Consider the following 21,292-nt stretch of genomic DNA (forward strand, 5'->3'; position numbering starts at 1 on the left):
TCTCCTTTGGGAAATGGGATGTACAACACTCTTTCCCTTGCTGTAGGATGGTGTTCGTGCCTGGGAACACAGAAACTCTGCTGTATTACAGGTGTCAGGGTTTCAGGTTTGCTGCTTTCTGCTCTGCAGTGAAGCAGAAGTGATGGGTTTGGTGCTCAGCCCCTGGCTCTCATGGTTGGCCTTGCTGTTGTCTCCTTCACAAGTGCCATTGCTTGTGCCAGGGTGCTTCTGACTTCTGAACTCTCCCATTCCCTAGATACCAGCCCTGGTTTGTGCTTGCCTGTGCAGAGCCAAAGCACCTGGACACATCACTGGGAACTGTGCTGTGCCTTGTTTGTAATCCATCTAATCCTTGTTTGAAAGTCCAGCTAATACCTGTCTCCCTTGTTAGCAACTGAAGAAAACAGTGGATGACCTGCAGGCCAAACTGGCCCTGGCAAAGGGAGAGTATAAGACAGCCTTGAAAAACCTGGAGATGATCTCAGATGAGATTCATGAGAGGAGAAGGTCCACTGCCATGGGGCCCCGAGGATGTGGCGTGGGTGCCGAGGGGAGCAGCACGTCTGTGGAGGATCTGTCAGCGAGCAAAGCGGAGTCAGACACCATCTCCAGTGAGTACAGAGCACTGTGTGCTGGGGAACATCCCATGGGCATCAGAAGAAATGCTGACGTTGGGCTTGCTCTGTGTGCTCTGCAGTTTTGAAATTTGCTGGCTGTTGTGGGACTGTGGCTCGGTTATGATGCTTCTTGTTATTGCAGGAGTTGATTACATTCTTTAATAGCCAGTTTTCAAGGGAAAGGGTAATGAGTTAAAGTGCATCAGCCCTTCCCTAACATCCCTGTAGTTTTTTGTACAGTGCTGTATGAAAGGAACAAAATTAACACACTTCAAAGTGTGTGTCTTAATTTTAAGCCAGTGGTGCTGCTGGCAGTGACTCACCTGGAGTGGTCTCAGACTGTCACAGATCATTCAGCCAGTCTGGGAACTGAACTTTTGGATCAAGTGCTTGTCTTCCAGTGCTGTGCCCGTGGCAGAGGGAGCTGTAGTTGTGGCTACAGTAGTACAGAAAGGTGTGATACTCACATGGAAGGTATAAGGATAAGCTCCTTTGTGCTGCAGGGTCTTTTGCCAAGGTTGATTTCAGCAGAGCATGTGTGCTGTGAACAAGGGAAGTGAGGAAGCAGCAATATGCTGCTGCAGTGTGCTGAGGGGCTGTGTAGGAGAAATGGGTGACAGTAACAACCTCCAAGGAAGGTCCAAACAAGAAAGGTAACTTCTGCTTTCTGGTGGCACATGGGGACCTTGTGTTGCAAAGTCTGTTTTATGTGAGTTTGCATTTGTCCTGGCTCTGGGTGAAAGTGGATAGATGGACATTACATCTTCCTTCCTGGACACTTTTTACCCCTTCTTGATGCAGAAAGTCTTTTTCTTGTTGCCCAGTCCCAAAAATTACAGTTTAATTTGTATTTTAGCTTCGTTTCTGCAGGGAAAAGTCTAGGTCAGGATTGCAGGAGTTCATGGTTGCACAGCCCTGGTGCCCAAAGGCAGAAGATGCAGTTTCCTCAGAGACACTGGTGTGTTCTGGCACTGAGGTCCATGGTACAGCCTTGTGTGAGCTGGGAGGCAGTCCTGGGCTGGCCTCCACCCTCTGCAGTGGCAGGAGTTTCTGCACGATGTGTTGGAGCTCTCTCACTCAGTGTAACTGGGACCTGACTTGCAGCAGCAAGTGCTGTGTCTGGACAGCTGATGCAGCCAGGTTTCAGTATGGCTGCTTGTCTTCTGCCACCCTTAATTCCTGAGGTTGAGCCTTTCTGACCTAGGCAGGAATTGCCTTTTTTGGACACCTGCAAGTCCCATTCATGCAGGCCTCCTGCAAACTAGGTATAACTGAGTCTGAGGGTATTTTGTGCTGAAGGAGCTCAGGGACTTGGGATATAGAGGCAGAAAGAGCCAGGAAAGTTAATATTAATTAATATTAGTTGCTGGCTCCCCTGGCTGCTGCTGAGGCTGCTGCAAGAAACAGCAGTCTGGGCTCAACCCTCTCTCTGAATTGCACAGTCTGACATGAGTGGAAGGACACCAGCTTGTGTCTGGTGCCAACACAGAACTGGGTTATGACAGGGCAGGACTAGCAGCCTGAATTAAATAATAACATAGCCTGGATTAAGTTCTCATTGTAGTATGGGGGGAGCTTTCCACCAAGATCCTTTTATATCTTGATTTCTGTCTGCTGGAGTTGGATAAAACACCTTGTCATCAGCAAGAGTTTCTTGGCCCTTGCAGATGCTCCTGTGCATTATGTGAAAAACAAGCTACAATTTAAGTTGTGCTGCTTATAGACTGCCTGATGTCAATGCTTCTTGCCAAGCAGAGGGCTCTAATTGGAAGCATCTTTTTTGCCAAACCTTTTATTGCTTTTGCCCCCTGCAAAGTTATCTGTACTACTCACCATATATTCATGAAACACAGCAAGTGAGAAGAAAGGCCCCTCAGCAGTCTTAGATTTGACTTCATTAAAAACAAAACAGCAAAACCCAAACCACAAGAAAAGCTGTCTCTGAGTATGAAGTGCCCTGGAGAGCACTCAGGGAGATGGATAATGTTGTTACCCATCTTATTTTTGAAGCCTTTTGGGTGAATGTTGCAATGTGTTAAGCGCAGTTCTGCAATCTGCAAGTCCAGCAGAAAGAGGTTGAACATCTCTGCCGTAACCCTGGCAGTAGCAGCCTCTGTTGGCACCTTCATGTCCAAGTGGTGCCTGTGAGCCCCAGGCTGCCAAGGTGACAGAAGAATTTCTTTGAAGCTTCTCCTTTGAGCCATTTGTTAATGCTGCTGCTTTGCTCCTACGTCTCTTCCAAGGTGATTCTGAGCCTTGCTAACAATGGCAGAAATTGCTAGGAGGAGGAATTGAAGAGAACCTCAGGTCACTGTGGGTGTCCTGCTGTGTCTGGGACTCCTTCAGGCCAGTGTGATTCCAGCACACACTTGTGTGGTGTAGAGGCTGATGTGTGTAGAGAACCTTCTGATCCCAGTGGGACTGCTTGTGTCAGAAGTCTTTGGTCCTCATCCTGCAATGAGCCTCTGAAGTGTGTTGAATTTCAGCACAATCTTCACCCTTGTGTTGCACAAAATGGAGCCTTCTTTAATGGGTTTCTCCTGTGCTTATTCATAAGGACCCTGCAGCTTAATCTAGACAGACAGTTTGGAGTGGGTTTGCTTTAATTAAAATTCAGATCTGAGCAAATACAAGCAGGGAAAAGAATATATGTTACCTTTTTTAATTTGGTGGTGTTTGGTGATCCTCACTGAAAAGAAATCTTGCGACTTTTGTCTTTCTAATTAGTGCCTTAAATAACCAGGAGGCTGTGCTGGGATCAAGATAGCACTGGGGGAGGCAGGCACAGAGAATTAGGCTCTGACCTAAGTTGTCTACTGAAGACCATGAGTGAACAAGGCCAGCAGGGCCACTAAAAATCCAAGAGCTTCTTAGCATGAGGAGCAGTAGCTACTGCAGAGCTGGCCTTGCCTGGCCTGGCTGGCAGGTGTGCTGTTCCTCAGGGCAGAACCAGGCTAAGGCTTTGCACAGGGGCAGAAAACCAGAGGGGGCAGCCCATGGGTTAGCAGAGTGTTCGTGTGTGGGAGATGCAAACCTGAAAAACTGCCTTTGCCTGGGAAGGTGCAGGAGGGGAGGCTCAGTTACTAACTGGAATATTCTCTGAACGTTGCAGTGGCTTCAGAAGTGTTTGAGGATGATCATGGCAGCAGCTTTGTGTCCGAAGAAGATTCAGAAACTCAATCAATGTCCAGCTTCAGCTCTGGTCCTACGAGTCCCTGTGAGGTGCCCACTCAGTTTCCTCCTGCGACACGACCTGGAAGCCTGGATCTGCCCAGCCCTGTCTCCCTCTCTGAGTTTGGGATGATCTTCCCTGTCCTGGGGCCCCGGAGTGAATGCAGTGGGGCCTCCTCCCCTGAGTGTGAAGCTGAAAGAGGTAGGCACAGCTGGATACGCCCTGGGCCAGTGTTTTTCAGCTTCATAAAGGGAGCAGGAAAACCATCCCAGCTCCCCTAGGCATATGCCAGGGAATGCTCTGAGCTGCTGGCTGCTTCTTTAGGGAAGGCAATTGTGGAAGGCCCTGTGTCTGAAAGTTAACAATAATGTCTGTAATGTATTAGTTACTGTTCTCCTGGCTGGAAATGTTCCCCAGGTCTGTCTTGATGCAGGGGTTTGAGATTTCTCACTAAATAAGTGATCAGTGGGATTCTCATGGTATATTTATTTGGAGGAAAATCTAAGTTTATTTATTTAAATTACTGTCCTGCTTTTTAAAAATCTTACTTTCCAGGGAAAAAAAAAACCACCCCAAAATCCTCACAAAAAAATAACATGCCAGAAGGAGCTGCTTGCAGGCTCTGACTAATTCAGACTGGAGGATTACCACTGCCCTTGTCTGCTCCATCCTAAGGTTGTTCTCACGAATTTTCTGATGCAGTGCACAAAATGAGCATGGCTTGGAAGGCCAACTTGGTTTTGTTAAAGCATCTTGCTCCTGCTCCTGTAATTTCTGTGTGCTTTGGCAAAGGAAGCTGCAGAGGCACCTGCTTGAAGCTTAACTTGCAGAATGAGATCCGGATTTAACATCCAGTTTAATCCTTTCTTTGCAGGAGATAGGGCAGAAGGGGCTGAGAACAAGACAAGCGACAGAGTGAACAAGAATAGGAGCAGCACCAGGAGCAGCTCCACTGAAGGGCTGGCTCTGGAGAACCGAATGAAGCAGCTCTCCCTCCAGTGCATGAAAATCAAAGAGGGAATATGCGCGGGCAGGAAAGCTGCCCAGATTGGCTGAGGCCTTCTCGTGCCCCGTCCTGAATAATGGGAGTCTAAATATTTATACATGAACTTCTGAGTGTTTGAAGAACGTTGTGCCAATAATATATGCCAAATCTTAAGCGTTTACTCTGAGAATTTAAAAATGCACTAAGAAGTTTAATTGATGTGGAGGGCTGAAGTTTTTATTCAGTAAATCCTTTGTAGGCCGGACGAGTTATCAAATGTTGAAGGTGTGCTCATATTTGACAGACTTTGTAAATTGTTTTGTAGCAGCCTGGCTGAAGCAATAACTAGCAATGTTCCCGTGTAAATTCATGCCAGTCGGGGGCCTGAAATTCAAGCCAGACTTTTGCAGAGAGCGGTTTGGCTTCGGTTTTGTAGAATGAAATGCTCTTTAGATACAACCAATCTCTTGAGTACAAGTGGCATAATCTTTAAACATCTGTATTGGTCTGTATTATGCTGAAACTGTAGAAATATTTTGTATACAGGCAAGCTGTTGCATGTGTGGGGTCTGAAAGCCTTCACTCTTCTCTTGGTGCTCACAGAAAGGATAAAATGAGTCATGCCTCTAAAAGCCTGTAAGACAGAAGGATGACAGGAAAAGGATGGCAATGCCCAGCAGTGGGAGGCCCTTTCTAGACACCTTCCCAAATCTGGCTTGGACGCCGCAGGTGATTGCAGTGACCAAAAAGAGTTGATTGGCCCCTTGCCCTTCTGCTTCTCTGAGAAGTGAAGTATTATTTTTTCAGCACTTTAAGTGTTTTTTATTTTGTTTTGTTTTGTTTTTTCCTCAAAAATGGGAGTCATAGATGTTTTCAGGATGATTATGATAAGGGATTTGCCCTTGAAATATGCATGAAGAAAAGGAATTGCCAGTGTAGATTGACAATGTGTTCTTAAGCATCTCTGTAGGTTGTACTGTGTGGGGGTTATAACTGTTAAAGGGACTTGGGATTTTAGTATGCCCTAGACAGTGTTCAATAAAACTAGAAAGGGCACGAGGCATGTTTTGCCAGCAGCTGTTAGGCAGTAGTAGTGTCTGATAATTATGCTAATAAGTGGTAGTAAAAATTCTAGGACTCTTCAGTTTTGGTGACTAAGCATTTCTGAAAGCACCATTTTATCTAAAATGTCAGTTTATATTGTTAATTTGATGGGAATCTTAGTATTGCCCAAAGTATTTTCTATTCTATGTTTTTGCAGTCCTGTTGTATTTCATCCCTGCCACAGCTTGTGTATCTATTCTCAAAGTTAATGTAAAATTCTTCACACTACAGTAAACATTTTTGTTTTCCACATTTTGAGTCTGTGCAAATGAAGTTTATCTCCAGTGCTAGGAACCAAATCTTCTCCCACAGAAAGTTTAGCCTCCAAATATCCATTTCCAGCTGAGGACTGCAGGCTGAGGTCACACTGGTGTTAGAATCCATTGTGGTACATGGGCAACTGGTGCCTCTTTCCAGCTTCCCTGCACATGTGGCTCACTTTTTATTTTGAACTGTGCCACAAGACTGGAGCTTCAGGTTCTCCAAAACCTCCTTAGTGTGCAGGAAGAGGGAGGTATTCTGTTATATAAGACCTCTGTATCTAATGTTGCTGAAATTTGATGTGCAGAATTGTAGGCAAAGAATCCTGTTTTCATAAAAAAATAGATTCATCATGTTATAGCTATTAAGCTGTAACTGTTTTGGACATTTATATGTTTACATCTTCTGAAGACCTTAGGCTGAAACCTTTCACTGCCAGCAGTTTCCAAGCCCAGAAAATGCTTACAAAAGACATCTGTGGCTCCAGCTTCTGATGTGACCATTACTTGGCATAAAGGGATAGACAGTATTAAATATGAAAAGCAGTACAGGAGTGCTACACTGTGTTAAGTATTCTTACATAAACTTTCATAGCTGAGCTATTGTCTGTGCTGCAGTCAGTTAGAAAAACTAGCAGAGATCTTTGTGGTTGAGTTTCACTTTTTTTAGACTTCCCAGTCAACACCTGTTACGTTTTCCTGGGTTCTTTGGAGGTTGTTTTGGTGGTGATTTTTTTCCTTTTCTTTTTTTTTTTTTAAACCTTTCTTGTTATCAAATTTCTTCTCATCTTGCCAGTTCCAACTGGAAATCCAAGCTTCTCACACTTGGGCGCAATGAATTAATTTTGTGCATTGCTTTGTGTATGTCCTGATTGAGTTCAGCTCCCAGCTGGGTAAAACCATTGATCTGGAACTCTGTAAGGGTGTGGAACTCACTCTGCCCTTCCTTTTCTACCACCCTGCTGCAAGAAGTTGCTGAAAGCTCATGGTGCACCCCCAGACTTGGCAGGTAAATCACCCTTCAAACATGCAAGCAAACAGGCAGAACTGTGTGTCTAATAAATTAATGGAAAACTCATTTTATTTTAAACTTCATAAAAGCCATAATTATAAATATGACAGACTTAAATGAACATACATTGCTGTGGAATACAAGCAAATGAACAAGCTTTCTCCAGTTACTTTTTACTTAAGCTCTTCATGGATTCTGAAGTGCAACATGATGGTAGCCGCATTCATGGGTATAAAAATAAGCCTCTGGTGTATCAAAGTATACATGATTGCTTCAGCTGCCCTGATGTGAGAATGTATAAAGCAAATGTTAACCTAGGAGTTCTGCTTCTCTTTGGTATTATCAAACAATTTCAGTGTCCTTTTAGATGAAGTGATGAAAATCTCTACTGTATGTACACAAACTGAATTCTAAATAGGTGGCTGTTCAAAGGCTGCGGAGATAATGTGGTTAAGTACATAATTACTGTACAAAATAGTTACATGAAGCTTGCAGCAGGAGACCAGGACTGAAGTCAGACTCACAGTCTGGGGCAGCTGGGATAGAAGCTGATGATACCATTGATCCATGGTACTATGTCTCACTGAATCTTTGAGAACTGGGGATGGGATCAGACAAGGGCTAACTTGTGTCTTCCTAACTATGTTCTCTGTCATATGGCTCAAAAAATGCTCAACAGTACAGGGAAAAGAAAAGCTTAACTTACTGGCTTGAGGTCATGTTAAAATCTAAGGATCAGTTCACTTTGCAATAATTTTTCCAGACTTTACTTGTGGAAAAAATATAAAAGTATATATTTGACAGAAAATATTAAAGCAAATCCTAAATGCTTACATCAATGTTTTGCTTTAAGAAAAAAGGGCAAGAAAGCTTTGTTGTAAAATTAATCTGCCATAACCAGAATCCCTAGGCTACAATTTATATGGATATTTTGTAGTACCTCTTAAATACTTCACCTGAGTGTTCTGTCCTATGTCTGAAGGGAAATGCACAGTGATGGCATTCTAGTAGCCTATGCACGTGCAATATTTGAACAGAATTTGCTTTATATATATAAGATTGACACTAAGCTTAAGTCCTGTGCATTAATGGGGCTCATCCCAATCTACTGCTCTCCAAATGTATAAGAAATGTTGGAGCATCCTGGTGGGGAGAGGATCCTTTGGCCTTAATGCCTTTGCCTGGCATTAGGAAAGTTTAGTTCAGTTTTAGTTCAGCACAGTACGGAAGCTGAGCCTTATGCTCATTTCATGCAGCATAAGCTTTTGGCACTAACTTGTGCTCGGGGGAAAGAAAAAGAAAAACTCCTTCCTGCCGAGTCGAAACCAACTACTGAAGAACAACAACAGATTTTCCTGTAGGCAAGTCTACCAGCTTGATCTCAAACAGCAGAGAATGTGCAAGAACTTGGTGCTGAAAACTGGCACTTCTGGCATTTGCCTTTTGTACTGCCAAAAAGAGACTGAGTTGAGACTTCCTCACTACCTCCTGACTTTAGAGGTGATAAGATACATGGAGGACTCCACTGCTACTCTGGTTTAGCCTCAGCTAAAAACTTCACGTAAGTCTGTAGGGAAAAAGGAGTTGAATGAAATTTTCATATTTTAGGAATGAAGCAGTCCTTGGCACATACTCCAAAAACCAAGCATAACCACAAAGAACCCAACTCTTTTTTTCTCAGCTTGCACCCATGCTGTTCCCTCTGTTGCTTTATGGCAATAATCATCAGAAACTTCCCTGCAAAAGAAGGTAAGTCACTCTGTGACAGACTTGTCACAAATTCCCAGCCCAGATGGTCTCTGAGAGAACTGCAGTCAGCAAGGCATGTGTTTTCCAAGGCAGGAGCTATCAGTGCCCTTTCAGCACCAGATACTTGCTAAGCAGCTGTCTGATGAAGGAAATGAAACAAAAGGTGGTTTTACTTTCTGGAGAGGACTAATAACAGATTTCTGTGGGAATAATTTTAGCCCATCAACATTTCTGGTTCTACTGTAGAATGTGTGTTCAGTTTCCCAATGGCCAAGTGACACCTGTGATCTAAAGCAAGATTTAAATGCTACCTTTTTGCTTGGAAAACTGCCACACCAGTCTGAATGGCAGCAAAATTCCCATGGCTCTTTTAAAAATACCCTCTCCTCCAACTGTGAAATATTGTAAATTTTGCAAAAATGACAGCATTTAATCCATTTCAGGATCTGTGAGGCAGTTGGTATTAAATAAAAACTTATCATCTTGAATCCTCTTCAGATACAATGTATACAGCTCTAGAAGAAGAGCACATAAGGGAGGCTCCTAAAAAATAACTTGTTCTGCATTAATTCCACCTCCCCTATTTTCTTAAGAAACTCTGACCTTGCTTTTATTGATGACACTGGCCATGTGCTCAAGTCCTTCACTGGCTTCAACTTACAAGGAAAAATGTATATTTTCAAAGATGTCTTCCATAATGGAATCAGCAAGTGCATTCCTTGCAGCTGTGGTGTAGGGGGGGAGAGGTTAAAATAATCCTTCCCTACATGATACATACTTATAAAGTATGTGATGTAAAGTGATTACAATGTATGTGATTATAAAGTAAAGTGATGATAATAAAATACTGAGTTGCTGATGGTGGGCAGTTCCCCATCTCTCTCTACCAGCAACTGAGACTACCCTCAGTCAATACAGTGAATCTTATAGGAGCTCTTCAGGTGAAAACTTTTCATAGGTGCTTGAGGAAGGCTGTGCAGCACTGCCTGGACACTGCTGCTGGATAACTTCCTGTCCTTCCTGCTCATTGGGATCAACCTAGGTCTGGCAGATGGCAGGAAGAAAGCCATAGAATCTCCTGCTGTATTATGTCTGAAGTCATACAGAGATGAAGTAACAGCTCTCAAAGTTACATGAGAATGTAACATGAGCAAAGCATTTGCTTTGCTTTTAGAAATAGCTAAAGCTGGAATCTTCCTTTTTGTTTACTCCTATATACATATTTCACATAAAATGATATGTGGAATACAGTTGGCTCAGCAGTTGTACCTTTACATTTAGATGCAAGAACCAATTCAGTGCTGAAAACATTATAGATAGCAGCAGAAATATGTAATAAAAGCTATTTGGTCCTGAGACTGAATAAGCAGAAGAGACAAGAATATTTTTTTCTTACATGTTTACTTTTAAGAATAGAATCTTTAGCTCATATACCTTGTATGTTGGGAGGAGGGAATTTCAATATTAGTTTTTCTTGTAACTCACTAGACTTTGATTCAAAGTATGGAAAAACTGCAATAAATTGAGTTCTGCTGGTTCATTTGAATATATGCATTTTAGCCTATTCCCAAGCCTGTTGAACAGTGTTCACTCCTGGACCATAGCAGCAAACCCACAGCTATCTGCCTGCCACAATTAACTGGCAATCCATCATTCCATGCTTTTGGCTATAACTCAGGATGTAATGTTCTTTTGTGCATGTGTAGTAAGGGTTCTTCACCTGTTTGTTGGACAGATCAAAACCATCTCCTTAAAAAGCACTGCACAGTTCTGTCTCCTCACTGCAGCTGTGACACCTTAAGTGGAGTAGTACTGTTAAAATCTAAGAAAAAAGGGCCCTCTTGTTGAGGCAGGAATGTGGTGGGGATAATGTTGTAAACTCCAGCAAATGTGTTCTCCACTTCCAAGTAGCAAAATCCACACCTATGATAAAGAAAACTACCTGTTAGGAATGGGATCAAAAGTATGTTTCAAACCTCTATACAGAGTTCATTAAGTGTTACCTGTAGTCACCACTGCTTTTTTTATGAAAGCCATAGGAACCAGGATCTCCCACTGTTGAAACGGTGACAAGTTCAAAACCAACGCTGTATTGCCTGCAGGTGACATGACAGACTTGCTTTAGATATTTGGGTCATCAGGATTACCATGAAGAGGGCTAGCTATTAAAAACTATGTAGTATAACTGAAAGGACATCTGAAAGTTTTGTCACCTTTGTGACAAAAATGTTAAGTCAAATTTACCATGACATGAATGCAGAATTTGGAGGAAGACAGAACTCAGTTGAGGTTTAGAACTAGACTGTAGGGAAAATGCCTGCTAGAAGCCTGCCTGTGCACTCAAGCAGAATTCAAGTAGTTAAGCTTGTGACACAATCCTGTTCCACATGGCAGAGATCCTGGGGTGTGATCAGATTGCTAGCAGAGGACTCAGTGATCTCAGCCAAATTTCTCATGTTGCAATAAAACTTGGGACATTTCATCTGCTCCAGTTAATGCATGTGACAGGCACCACTGCCCCTGTCCTTCAAGCTACCCAAAGATGATGTGCAAATGCAGGAAAAATGCATACAAGGAACTGTTCAATTCACTGAACTGTGCAGCCACATCTCTCCTTTCAATTCATGAGAGAAGGAGTTTCCTCACAGAGGGGAGGACCACTGTACAGCTTTGCAAAGGATTGCAAAGGTCAGGAGATGTTGCTATTCTGAAATGCTGAATACTGGTATTTTGAGGTAATCATTAATTGTGCCAAAGGAATTTGGCCTGCATAAGTCTACTTTATAGGCTATAGACATCCAGCACTTCTCCTGGCCAGCTAGTGGCAGAGTAAATGCACTTTCCGAGGTTTTTGACAGCTGTAAGGGTTTAGTATCTTGCATATTAGCACTACCACAAAATGAAATCAATCATGATCATTTTTTTAATATGTCCTTTATACCTTCTTCCCTAGCTCTGCTCAGACCCCAAAACTAAAGAGAAAGGAAGGCTGCTGCTTTCCTCATAGGTCAAGGATTTCCCTCAGTAGTGAATGTGTAGATTTAAAACACTAACGGTGGTAAAGACCGACACATAAATAGTACTAAATCTAAGGCAACTCCCACACCTTGTCTTCTGGATTTTCCATGAGCTTCCCACCCTCCCCAAGGGGATACTGATAAAGCTTTATCTTTGGCATGCAATGCCTTCACTGTATTGATACACTATTTTCTACAAACCTCGGCCCCCGTAGTTCAATTAGCAGTGGTCCATTCTTGTCTAGCTGGAATTGATAAATGGGGTTATTTTTGTAGGTGTCTCTGAAGTTTCCACATCCTCCAGCACTATGACCTTTCCACTGTCCGTTAACCTGAAGTCAAAAAAGAAGACAAATTCTGAGGATTTGTATTGCTTACATATACACACAAAAAAGACTAGAGGGTCCTCTCACTTTGGAGGTTACTGCCTTTAGTGACCTCTTCTAATTTTTAAACTGAGGAGAATGATGGGGTTAAGCATGCAGAAAGTCCTGTGCAGTTCCCCATCCCCCTCAATCAAAGCCTTACATCCCTGAGACACGTACTATATTTTTCCAGCTTACATTAAACAAACACTGAGTGACTCTTTCTGACTGTTACAACCTGCAGTAACAGAAGACCCTCACTGCCATCTATCCCATGCCTACAAGACTACACAGGTTATTTTTTTTGTCCTCAGATACTCCTCCATTGGGTTTAATGAGAAACAGCAGTGATACAGGCACTACAACACTAACAGTGTTGCAACCTGTGCTTTCAAAGATCTGTCTCCAGCCCTGTCCATCACTACTATGCACTCTGAGAACCAGCACTGCTGTGACAAGATAACCATAAGGACAGATTCTGCAAGGATAGACACACTAGAGTAAAAATGCTGCTCAGACTAGGAGAAGCAGGCCATCTGTTTCCAAGTTCCTCTTGCTAGTCATTAAACTTGAAAGGTTAGACTTGTAAGACATGCCAGGCATTCCCACAGATTTATAGCTGAGATCCATCTCTTCTGTTTCTTCTCCCCTGACTGTCAAATCAGTAAGGGGCAGCATATTCCCTTTAATTTCTTCACTCAGGGACCAAGCCCCTCAAACATGGTAAGTATGGAAGCAAGAGGAATTTCTCCCCCTACCATGCTGCTACCAGGAACCTAAAACTGCTGTGTGCTATGGAGCTTTCTAGCCCTTTTCCACTTCTGCTACACTTAATCCCAGGAATCACATTAGAGCTTGATGAGCTCCAGAGGTGACCACTTGAGTCCAGTATAGGACATCTAACAGATTTTTTTTTACTGCTAAACTGCAAATTAGTTGTCTGCTTGCTTTTGAGTGTGATGACTGCTAAGCAATCACCAAACAGGCATTAAATACAAGCAACTAACTTTTTGTATTCAATCCTAAACACAGAACTGGCCTTGGATAGATAGAACCTACCTTTTTTGGGTTTTTTTTTGAATACTAGAGAGACATGTTCAAATAATAACAGGAGTTTTCTACCTACTTAATTCCCTTTTCAAATATATTACAACATGAAATGGATGTCCCTCCTCAAACAGGCTTTTCATCTTGAATGTGCTTTTGACCTCTTAAAGCACTTCCTCAAAGTAAGCCCAGTTTTTAACAGCTATATAGGACAACAGTTTTTCAAAGAACCAAACAAATCATCTTTCTGTTCCCAAGAATCTCTCTATTCACTCACTGTTCTCCAGAACAGATTTCAAGGGATTGTTCCAAAAATAACAGCTGGTATGGAACATTGTCTGAACTGGAGAACCAGCATGTCCCCCTGACCACAAAGTAATGCAATCCTGGGCTTCAGGCATGAGTGTCCTAGAAAATGGACTGTTCCATTGTGGCTCAAACTCCCTTGTTTCTCTCTACCTGAATAAGTTACTGTTTGGACAGAAGACTTCTGACTAGAATAGAATTCTCCAGGGTATGCATGGTAGGTACAGATCTAGAGTTAACAGCTGCTGGTTTATTCTTTCCTGAGGATTAAACTGCTAAAACATGAAAATACATGCAAGTTACTTTATCCTGTGAGCTCTTGGCTATATTTATACTTCAGCTGAAGGTGTAACTGCAGCTCATGTTGACAGCTGAAATATGAACAGCAGCTGGCCCCAAAACAACTGCCTGAGCTTCTGCCTTAGTTTCAGCCAAGTTTTTCACTCTCCCCTTGTTCCTATAATCTCAGGGAGCATTCCAAAGGAAATGCACAATGGATATACTTACTTGATCCTGTCTGGGAATGCTTATTCCAATTGTTACAGACACTTGAGGCATCTTTGCAAAATTTAGGAATAGTAACGTGTTGTGATATTGCCATCTTAAGTTTGTTTCTTATGGTCTTGCTACTGGTGCCTTTGGTTTGGCATTGCTGATTTTGTCCCATCATGCCAAGAGTTTTTCCAAGAAAATCATGCAATTCTCCCAAGGGGAAATGAGCAAGATTTCTAGAGGGTTTTCGCTCTGCACTATTACTAGCACAACCTGATTTCTGCAGAGTGATGACTTTTAGGGTATGGGTTGTTGTTGCAAAGACCAGTGTGTTCTATAGAGGCTTTGCAGCATGTCTACAGTGGCACAGCTGCAACAATACACTATGTGGTGGAGGTGGGGCAGAAGTTTCAAAATATATTTAAAAACCCATCTCAGATATGGAAAAGCCCAACCAGTGACCCATAAAAGAAAATGTTTCTTTACCCGTTTGGAAATGGTATAAGGTGTAGGAATCTTGGAAAAGGTGAACTTGCACAAGGAATACACCTGTGTTGTAAAAGAAGCAGCAGGTCACTCAACATTCATATTGCACTCTTCAAATGAAATCATGACAAATTAACAGAAAGCAGAATTACCTACACAATATTTTTAGATAATTGTTCACTACATGCTTGTATTACCCATCAGATGACCCTGTGTCAAACTCAAAATTCAGGATTGTGCTGAGACTAAGACTTAGTTCTACTTAATTTTTCTTAACAACCCCACCCCCCCAAAAAAAACCCAACCAAAAAACCCCAACAAACAAAACATGCAAAATGGAAACAATCTGCATTTTACTCTTTTTTCAGTGAAAAAAAATCTAGCATTGATCATTATGAGACTAGGCAGCTAAGAGAAAAATGCAAATCCTAAGTCAAGACCTAGAGAAGTCAAAAATCTTTAAATCTTAACCAGGATCTAAAGTAGGTTTATTTTGGATACATAGAGGGCCAGTGATCTGCCTTTATATAGATACTTTCTTATTCTAGGAAATAAGAGTATTTTTCAGCTGATTTTGTTACTGAAACCATACTAACATCTTAACTGCAAGTGAAGAACTTTATTAAACACTTCATCCAATGGTTCTGCTCCATCATTCATAGCTTCCCTCCCCAAAATTGCAATATTGATTTAGAAATACCCTTTTAATCAATTTTAAAAACAGGACATTTTACAGTTTAATTGCTTGCACTCATTATGGAACAACAGCACATACCCTGACAGTGTAATGGATGGTGTTTTGTTTCTCATACTGGGACACCACCAAGGTGAATGTATGGGAACCTGGAGAGGTCAGCTTTATCTTGGTCAGATAATGAGGACTGTTGATCCGAATACCATCAATATAAGGAGGAGGATCAGCTGAAAAAGAAGATGAACATTCTTCCCTGATCAAAAAGTCCCCCAGATCAGCTTGGTAAACTTCAAGGATTAGACTAAACAGACCCAAGTGCTCTGAACAGATGAGAGGCTCAAGATTTACCCATAAAAAGGAGTCTTAACATCAACTACTGTTTTCAGGAGAGGTACATCACACATGACAAGACACAAATTCTGTGCTTGAAAGTACAGCTTAAATCTCAAGACTTACAAGGACTGCTTATCCATCTCCTACCAATGTCACTACTCAAAGGAGACTACTGTAATTATGTTGAAATATCAAGAGAAAGATAATGAATACTGAAGCACTCTTTGAAAATCTCTGAAGTGTCTGCTCTTTCTTCACTGGCTGGACAGTTCCAGAATGCCAGCTGTCAAAATCTTTGGCCACCTTGTAAAGAATACTTCAAAACATATTAATTCCTTTAACTAAATCACACAGGCTTTCTCTCCCTCTCTCTTCAAATCCCTGTGAGCACTACACAGATGTAGTTGCATCCCAATACAAACACACATGTGGTACTTCAAAAGATCCCAAATGTTTGCTTTTACAATTAGACAGTGTAATTTGTTATTTGGCCTCTAATTGGTGCTTTACAGGCTTCTTTTAATTTCAGTGAAGCAGGACCAACTCTAGCCAATTACTTCAATAGGCCCTGGATCAGGTTCTTTTATTTTCTTCCGCAAAGCAACATGAGAGGGGAAAGGATTAATATAAAACAATAAGAAGCTTAGAAATGGGAAATCTCGGCCTTGCTGCCAAAGGATTAAGCTGCTTTGTTCTCATCTCATTTTAACAGATGGTTAAAAATAATACTGCAGCTTGACCAATCTATTTCCATGGAAAAAGGTTTTAAACAAGTTTGAGCTCGTGATATCAGAAGTTTTTAAAAGAGTTTGTGTAGCAAGACAAAACATATGAATCATTCAGTTTTTGCTACTGGTCTTGATAGGCTGTCTCTTTCAAGCACAATTGAACAATTCTCTCTGCTACACAACTGTGCTTGGGTTTGTTCACTTAAGAACCTTTTCAGTGAGACACACATGTAAAATAAGCACTGCTACAACTATCAGGAACACCAGAAGCAACTTGGGCATCTGCTTCTCCTCACAGAGAAGCTCTTGCAAAAACAGATGATGATTTGGTCAGGTGTCAACAGATCTATCCACAGAAAAACTTGGGTTCTAGGGGAAGCTTGGATACTGGGGAATTGGTCAGGAGAGTTAACTAAAAAAATTCCACTCTTTGGTGAAAAAAGCTTTAAAATCTACTAAGGGAGTTGTTGCATGAGCAGCTACCTGAATGCAAACCTGGTTCTTAAAAAGTTCCTATCTGTAAAAGCAACAGGCCAAATCCCAGTTTTTTTTTAGGATGCACCTCCACTACATGGTTACAAGAAATATTTTTAGCAATCTCTTACTTAAGGGAAAGAATAAAAAAAAAATATGATCTTATTAGCTCTACCTTAGAATTTCAGTCTATCCATTCAACCTGGACATTACCTTTACACCCTCTGTCTCAGCCTGTGTTTCAGATCTGCTATTTCTCTTGAAATAAAGCATATTTGGCTACTTCACAGCTACAGCAAAACTTTTTTTCTCAAGGTGAAAATAATCTGACATATAATGACAAAGAGTGAGATCTTGATAAAATTTAAGCATCTTGAACATTGTCATACTTGATTCTTGGAAATCTCCTGCAGTGTTCACCTATATTTCATAAGCTTGCTTAGGTACTTTACTAAGACAAGTTCATGGGACAATTGACCCTGATTATTTTAATTTTGTGGAAGCTGTAGACTTTTAAATAATTTCACAAATGTAGGAAATAATTATGCTATCAGAAAAATTAGCACATAACTTCTGTTCCTCTAAGCATTAACTACTGGCACTGAAAAATAAACAGAAAAAATAAAGAAAATGCTGCATCAAAGTAAGTGTCAGCAGAACTATGTAGACCTATTAAGAGTGCATACAGTATGTGTAGGATGGCATATTCCTTCAGTGTAGACTTTAAATAGGATCAAACAGAGCAAAACAATGATTTCAGAAGACTGACCTCTTAATGAGGCATTTAGTTTTAAAGCAAAAAATGCCTTTCCTCTCCTCAAAATTCTGTGTGCTTCTCATTTATTTATAAAATCAGCTACTTGACAATTAAGGTACACTAACCTGGATAGTAAACTTTTTTGCCATCAGTCTTATATACAACCATTGTAATGAATTCCCGATTGTGTGCAAAGTCATCCTATAAAAACAAAACCACAAAAAATCACAAATCAGAGTTGTGCAATTCTGTGAAACATCATGAATGCTTAATCAGAGTCAAGTACACATTCTACCACCCCTTTTGATCATCACACAATATGATCTGATATTTGTATTTATTGGGATACCCAACAGAATTATTTTTCAAATGCCTGAGGTAAACAAAAATCCACTGATTTAACTTATTCAGGCCCCAGGATTCAAAGTTACTTCAGAACCTTTATGGTGGAATAGAATCACTTAGCTCAAATTTTACTCCATTTCAATTAGAGGTACATGTACCTGCTGAGTTAAAAAATTCTGGCATACACACCTGAACACAGGCAGTAATATACTAATAAGAGAAAGGCATACAGAAAGATGTACAGGAGCTGAGGCAGAGCTCGCAGTGCAGAACCAGCACCTTGTCAGTGATGTGCCTGCTGAGCAGGACCCAGACAGCAGCACCACCCTGTGGACACTGCACCTCCAGCTTGTACTGAGGGTTGTTGGCCAGGCTGTAGGCATCCTTCACCGGGCCCTGCTTTGCGTCCCACGTACTGAAAGGGACAGACACGTTATTAGACCGGTTAGAAACTCATTTGTGCTTTGAAACAAACTCCAAATCCTACACATACACAGAGCTTGATATTATGAGTAACAAGTTACCAAAGCCTAGTTTTCTGTTAGAATCTGTGGCAGTGGTTGCATAACACAGTCACATCAGAAATATTATCTTAGAACCTTGTTTTATAAAGGAGTTCATCACAATACATGTATGATAATAAAAAAAAATGCTAAATACAAACAGCTTGGCTGGTGACTGCAACCACAGTAAAAAGAAAAAAAAAGCACAGAAAAAGCTGAACCATTTAAGCAGTCTGGGCTACACAACCATAACCATGATTGCACACACCAATATTAAATCAAAAACACCTATACTTTTGCAACTGTAGAAATCTATCTATCTGCCTGCTATGGTTGGTTTCAAAAGCTTGCCAAATTTCTTCCTCAGTTTTTTTTTTTCCTGAGGCATTTTGTTTTTTTATTTGCCCTGTTTCACACTTGGAAGGATGCCCTGCAGGAAGTGTTAAAGATCTTTGAGGTGGCCTACTGCAGAATCCGCCTGCTGCCTCGTGAAGTGTCTAGACATGAAAAATATTGTGAGAAAAAACCAGAAAGTGCTGATGACTGAACACAAAGTGTGGCATACTGGAAACAGAAGTGTATACAGCTATTCCTAATTCTTCTTGTCCCTCTCACCTTTGTAAAACTGAACAGCATGTGTGGAAGTTTGCATTAAAAAAGCTTCAGATTATCACTGTTGTTACTCTGCGTTTCATGGCAACTGCCACTGTGCTAAGGATTTTCCCTACACAGAGGGAAGGCAATCACTGATAACGTAAGGATAGACAGACCAGGAGGTGAGCTCTGATATTAGCATACACATTATCTCATCTTGCTACATCACCACAGTATATTTTGGAAGTAATTGGAGAGCAAGGATGGAAGGAACCTTTACAGATAAACTCAGCAGTCACACTGTGGATGAAGGAGCTTGTGCAGAGCTAACACATGCACGGACAGTGTGGATGCAGTGGCAAAGTGCAGTCTGGTGCAGTGGAAAAGTATAGAAACCCTTGCTTTCCAAAACTGAGACACAGATACACACACTAATCCTCAAACTGGGAGACAAAACCTCTGAATATAATGGAAATTTGGTTAGAGACAGGTATCACATTCAGAAAACAAATCAGCAGGCAAGGAAGATTATTTATGATAACTACATCTGCTAAAACCCAGAACTGGTTAATCTACCCTGATGTCAGTGAACACACTCTGTACAGCCAACTTGCAAGTGGCCATAAAAATGAATTCCAAATAATAACTAGGTCACTAAAGCACTGTCTGGGCGCTGCTTAGAGATGGACTGCACAAAAATCTGATTTTTATTCTGATAGGGAGATGTAGGACTGAGGTCAGAATCTGGTTACACAACTGTAGTTCCACAGCAACATCACAAGGGTCACTGAGCTCCACTGATGTTACAGAAGTAGTCAAAAACAAAGCCTGGGCTGAGAAAGTGTAAAGTCAGGCTGAAAAGAACAGGGTTGGAATTCAAGCCCCTAGCTGTAACCTGGAAGAATGGAAGGAAGGAAACATCACATCAGAACACTTACTGAGATTTTGAAACAAATAATTATGTCTTTTGGACCAACCTGTGAATACATGTAGATTCTTTAAAAAGACTTGGGTTCCAACTCAAATAAATAACATCGTAGTATTGGCATAGGTCCTCCCAGGAAATCCAGAAAATGCCTGAAAAGGAAATGCTGTTATTATTTTCTTACCAGATACCTTGATTTTACTTGTTTCTCAAAAGTCTCTTTCTGATCAAATGATACAGCTTATATATGCCAACATTTCTGCAAAATGTAGTAGTAATATCTACACTGCCTAAATTGGTAAATTTAAAAACTTTCCCCCCAAACCAAGTTAAAGCAAGAAAAAAACAACTTAGTCTGTGCTTATTATCAGGGACTTTCTGAACCTGTCAGAGTGCTTTTCCATTGTCAAGCACTAAGCAGAAGGTATGAGAAAATATGCTATTTTGAAAGAGACATCATTAGGTGATTCTGACCTGATTTCCCCTTTCCTGGGTTTCTGACAACACAAAAATAAAATACACAGTCAAACAGGTTCCTGCAATTCAACAACCTACTTCAGCAGTCATCCAGCACAATCGAGTATTCAACACGTGAGTTTAAATGATACTTTATGTTTATGTATGTTTAAAAGACACTTCATCCAACACCTATGTCACTTGTTTTTGCACCCTGAATTTGCTTTATCTTTGCAATATTCTCATGCATTTGTTCTAATTCTCTATAGCTCCCTAAATTGCAACTCCAGCCAACAGTAGTACCTGCAAGCCAACAAATTCCTAGTAGAATGAACTTTTAAAATGGTAGCAGCCTTATAAATAATGTCTCTGACATAGGCAGTTGCAAACCTTGCAGCACTAAAAATCAGTCATAACTACACAAAAAGAAGACCAAAGTATAAATCCAATTAGAAGGAATAACTCCATTAGAATTAGTAATGCAATTTCACATAAAATGTTAACAACTAGACACTACAAATTACTTACTAAATGAATTGGTAAATAAATAACAAGCTATTATCTCGTAACTGTCACAAATCCAGGGCTGCTATTTTTATGTTTGAATCAAAAGTTTTCATCAGGCATTTGCACGAAACTTTTCAATACATGCTATAATCTCATGGATTTGGAGGTATAGTGTTGTAAAAACAGTGGCACTGAACAAAGCGCTCCCTCAGATTTGCAGACAGCAACCAGTAAACAGTAAAAAGCAGAAACATCTTTCTGAAAGTAAAATGCAGCTGATGCAGCAGAAAGACTGATTTAAACACTGATTACAGTAAGCATGTTGATACATATTTAAAAATATTGGAGAGGAAAAAAACCCACA

The 21,292-nt window shown here is 41.0% G+C and overlaps 2 protein-coding genes across 3 annotated transcripts in view; one reads left to right on the top strand and one right to left on the bottom strand.

Moving 5' to 3' along the window:
• SH3BP5 (SH3 domain binding protein 5) overlaps window positions 1-6,130 on the top strand; it is a 50,029-nt gene extending 43,899 nt beyond the window's left edge. Inside the window, exons 7-9 of the mRNA XM_079302040.1 lie at window positions 392-611; window positions 3,730-3,990; window positions 4,664-6,130. Coding sequence (XP_079158166.1) covers window positions 392-611; window positions 3,730-3,990; window positions 4,664-4,845 — 663 coding nt within the window. The 3' untranslated portion in view covers window positions 4,846-6,130. The remainder of the gene's footprint in view (window positions 1-391; window positions 612-3,729; window positions 3,991-4,663) is intronic.
• Window positions 6,131-10,386: 4,256 nt separating this feature from the next.
• CAPN7 (calpain 7) overlaps window positions 10,387-21,292 on the bottom strand; it is a 29,085-nt gene continuing 18,179 nt past the window's right edge. For both annotated transcript variants that reach the window (XM_079302034.1, XM_079302033.1), the window contains exons 14-21: window positions 20,018-20,117; window positions 18,223-18,358; window positions 17,724-17,799; window positions 15,388-15,533; window positions 14,613-14,675; window positions 12,118-12,248; window positions 10,903-10,995; window positions 10,387-10,822 (exon numbers count right to left, since the gene is read on the bottom strand). In XM_079302034.1, coding sequence (XP_079158160.1) covers window positions 10,678-10,822; window positions 10,903-10,995; window positions 12,118-12,248; window positions 14,613-14,675; window positions 15,388-15,533; window positions 17,724-17,799; window positions 18,223-18,358; window positions 20,018-20,117 — 890 coding nt within the window. In that variant the 3' untranslated portion in view covers window positions 10,387-10,677. The remainder of the gene's footprint in view (window positions 10,823-10,902; window positions 10,996-12,117; window positions 12,249-14,612; window positions 14,676-15,387; window positions 15,534-17,723; window positions 17,800-18,222; window positions 18,359-20,017; window positions 20,118-21,292) is intronic.

The sequence above is a fragment of the Erithacus rubecula genome (assembly GCF_903797595.1).
Source record: "Erithacus rubecula genome assembly, chromosome: 3".
NCBI lineage: Eukaryota > Metazoa > Chordata > Aves > Passeriformes > Muscicapidae > Erithacus > Erithacus rubecula.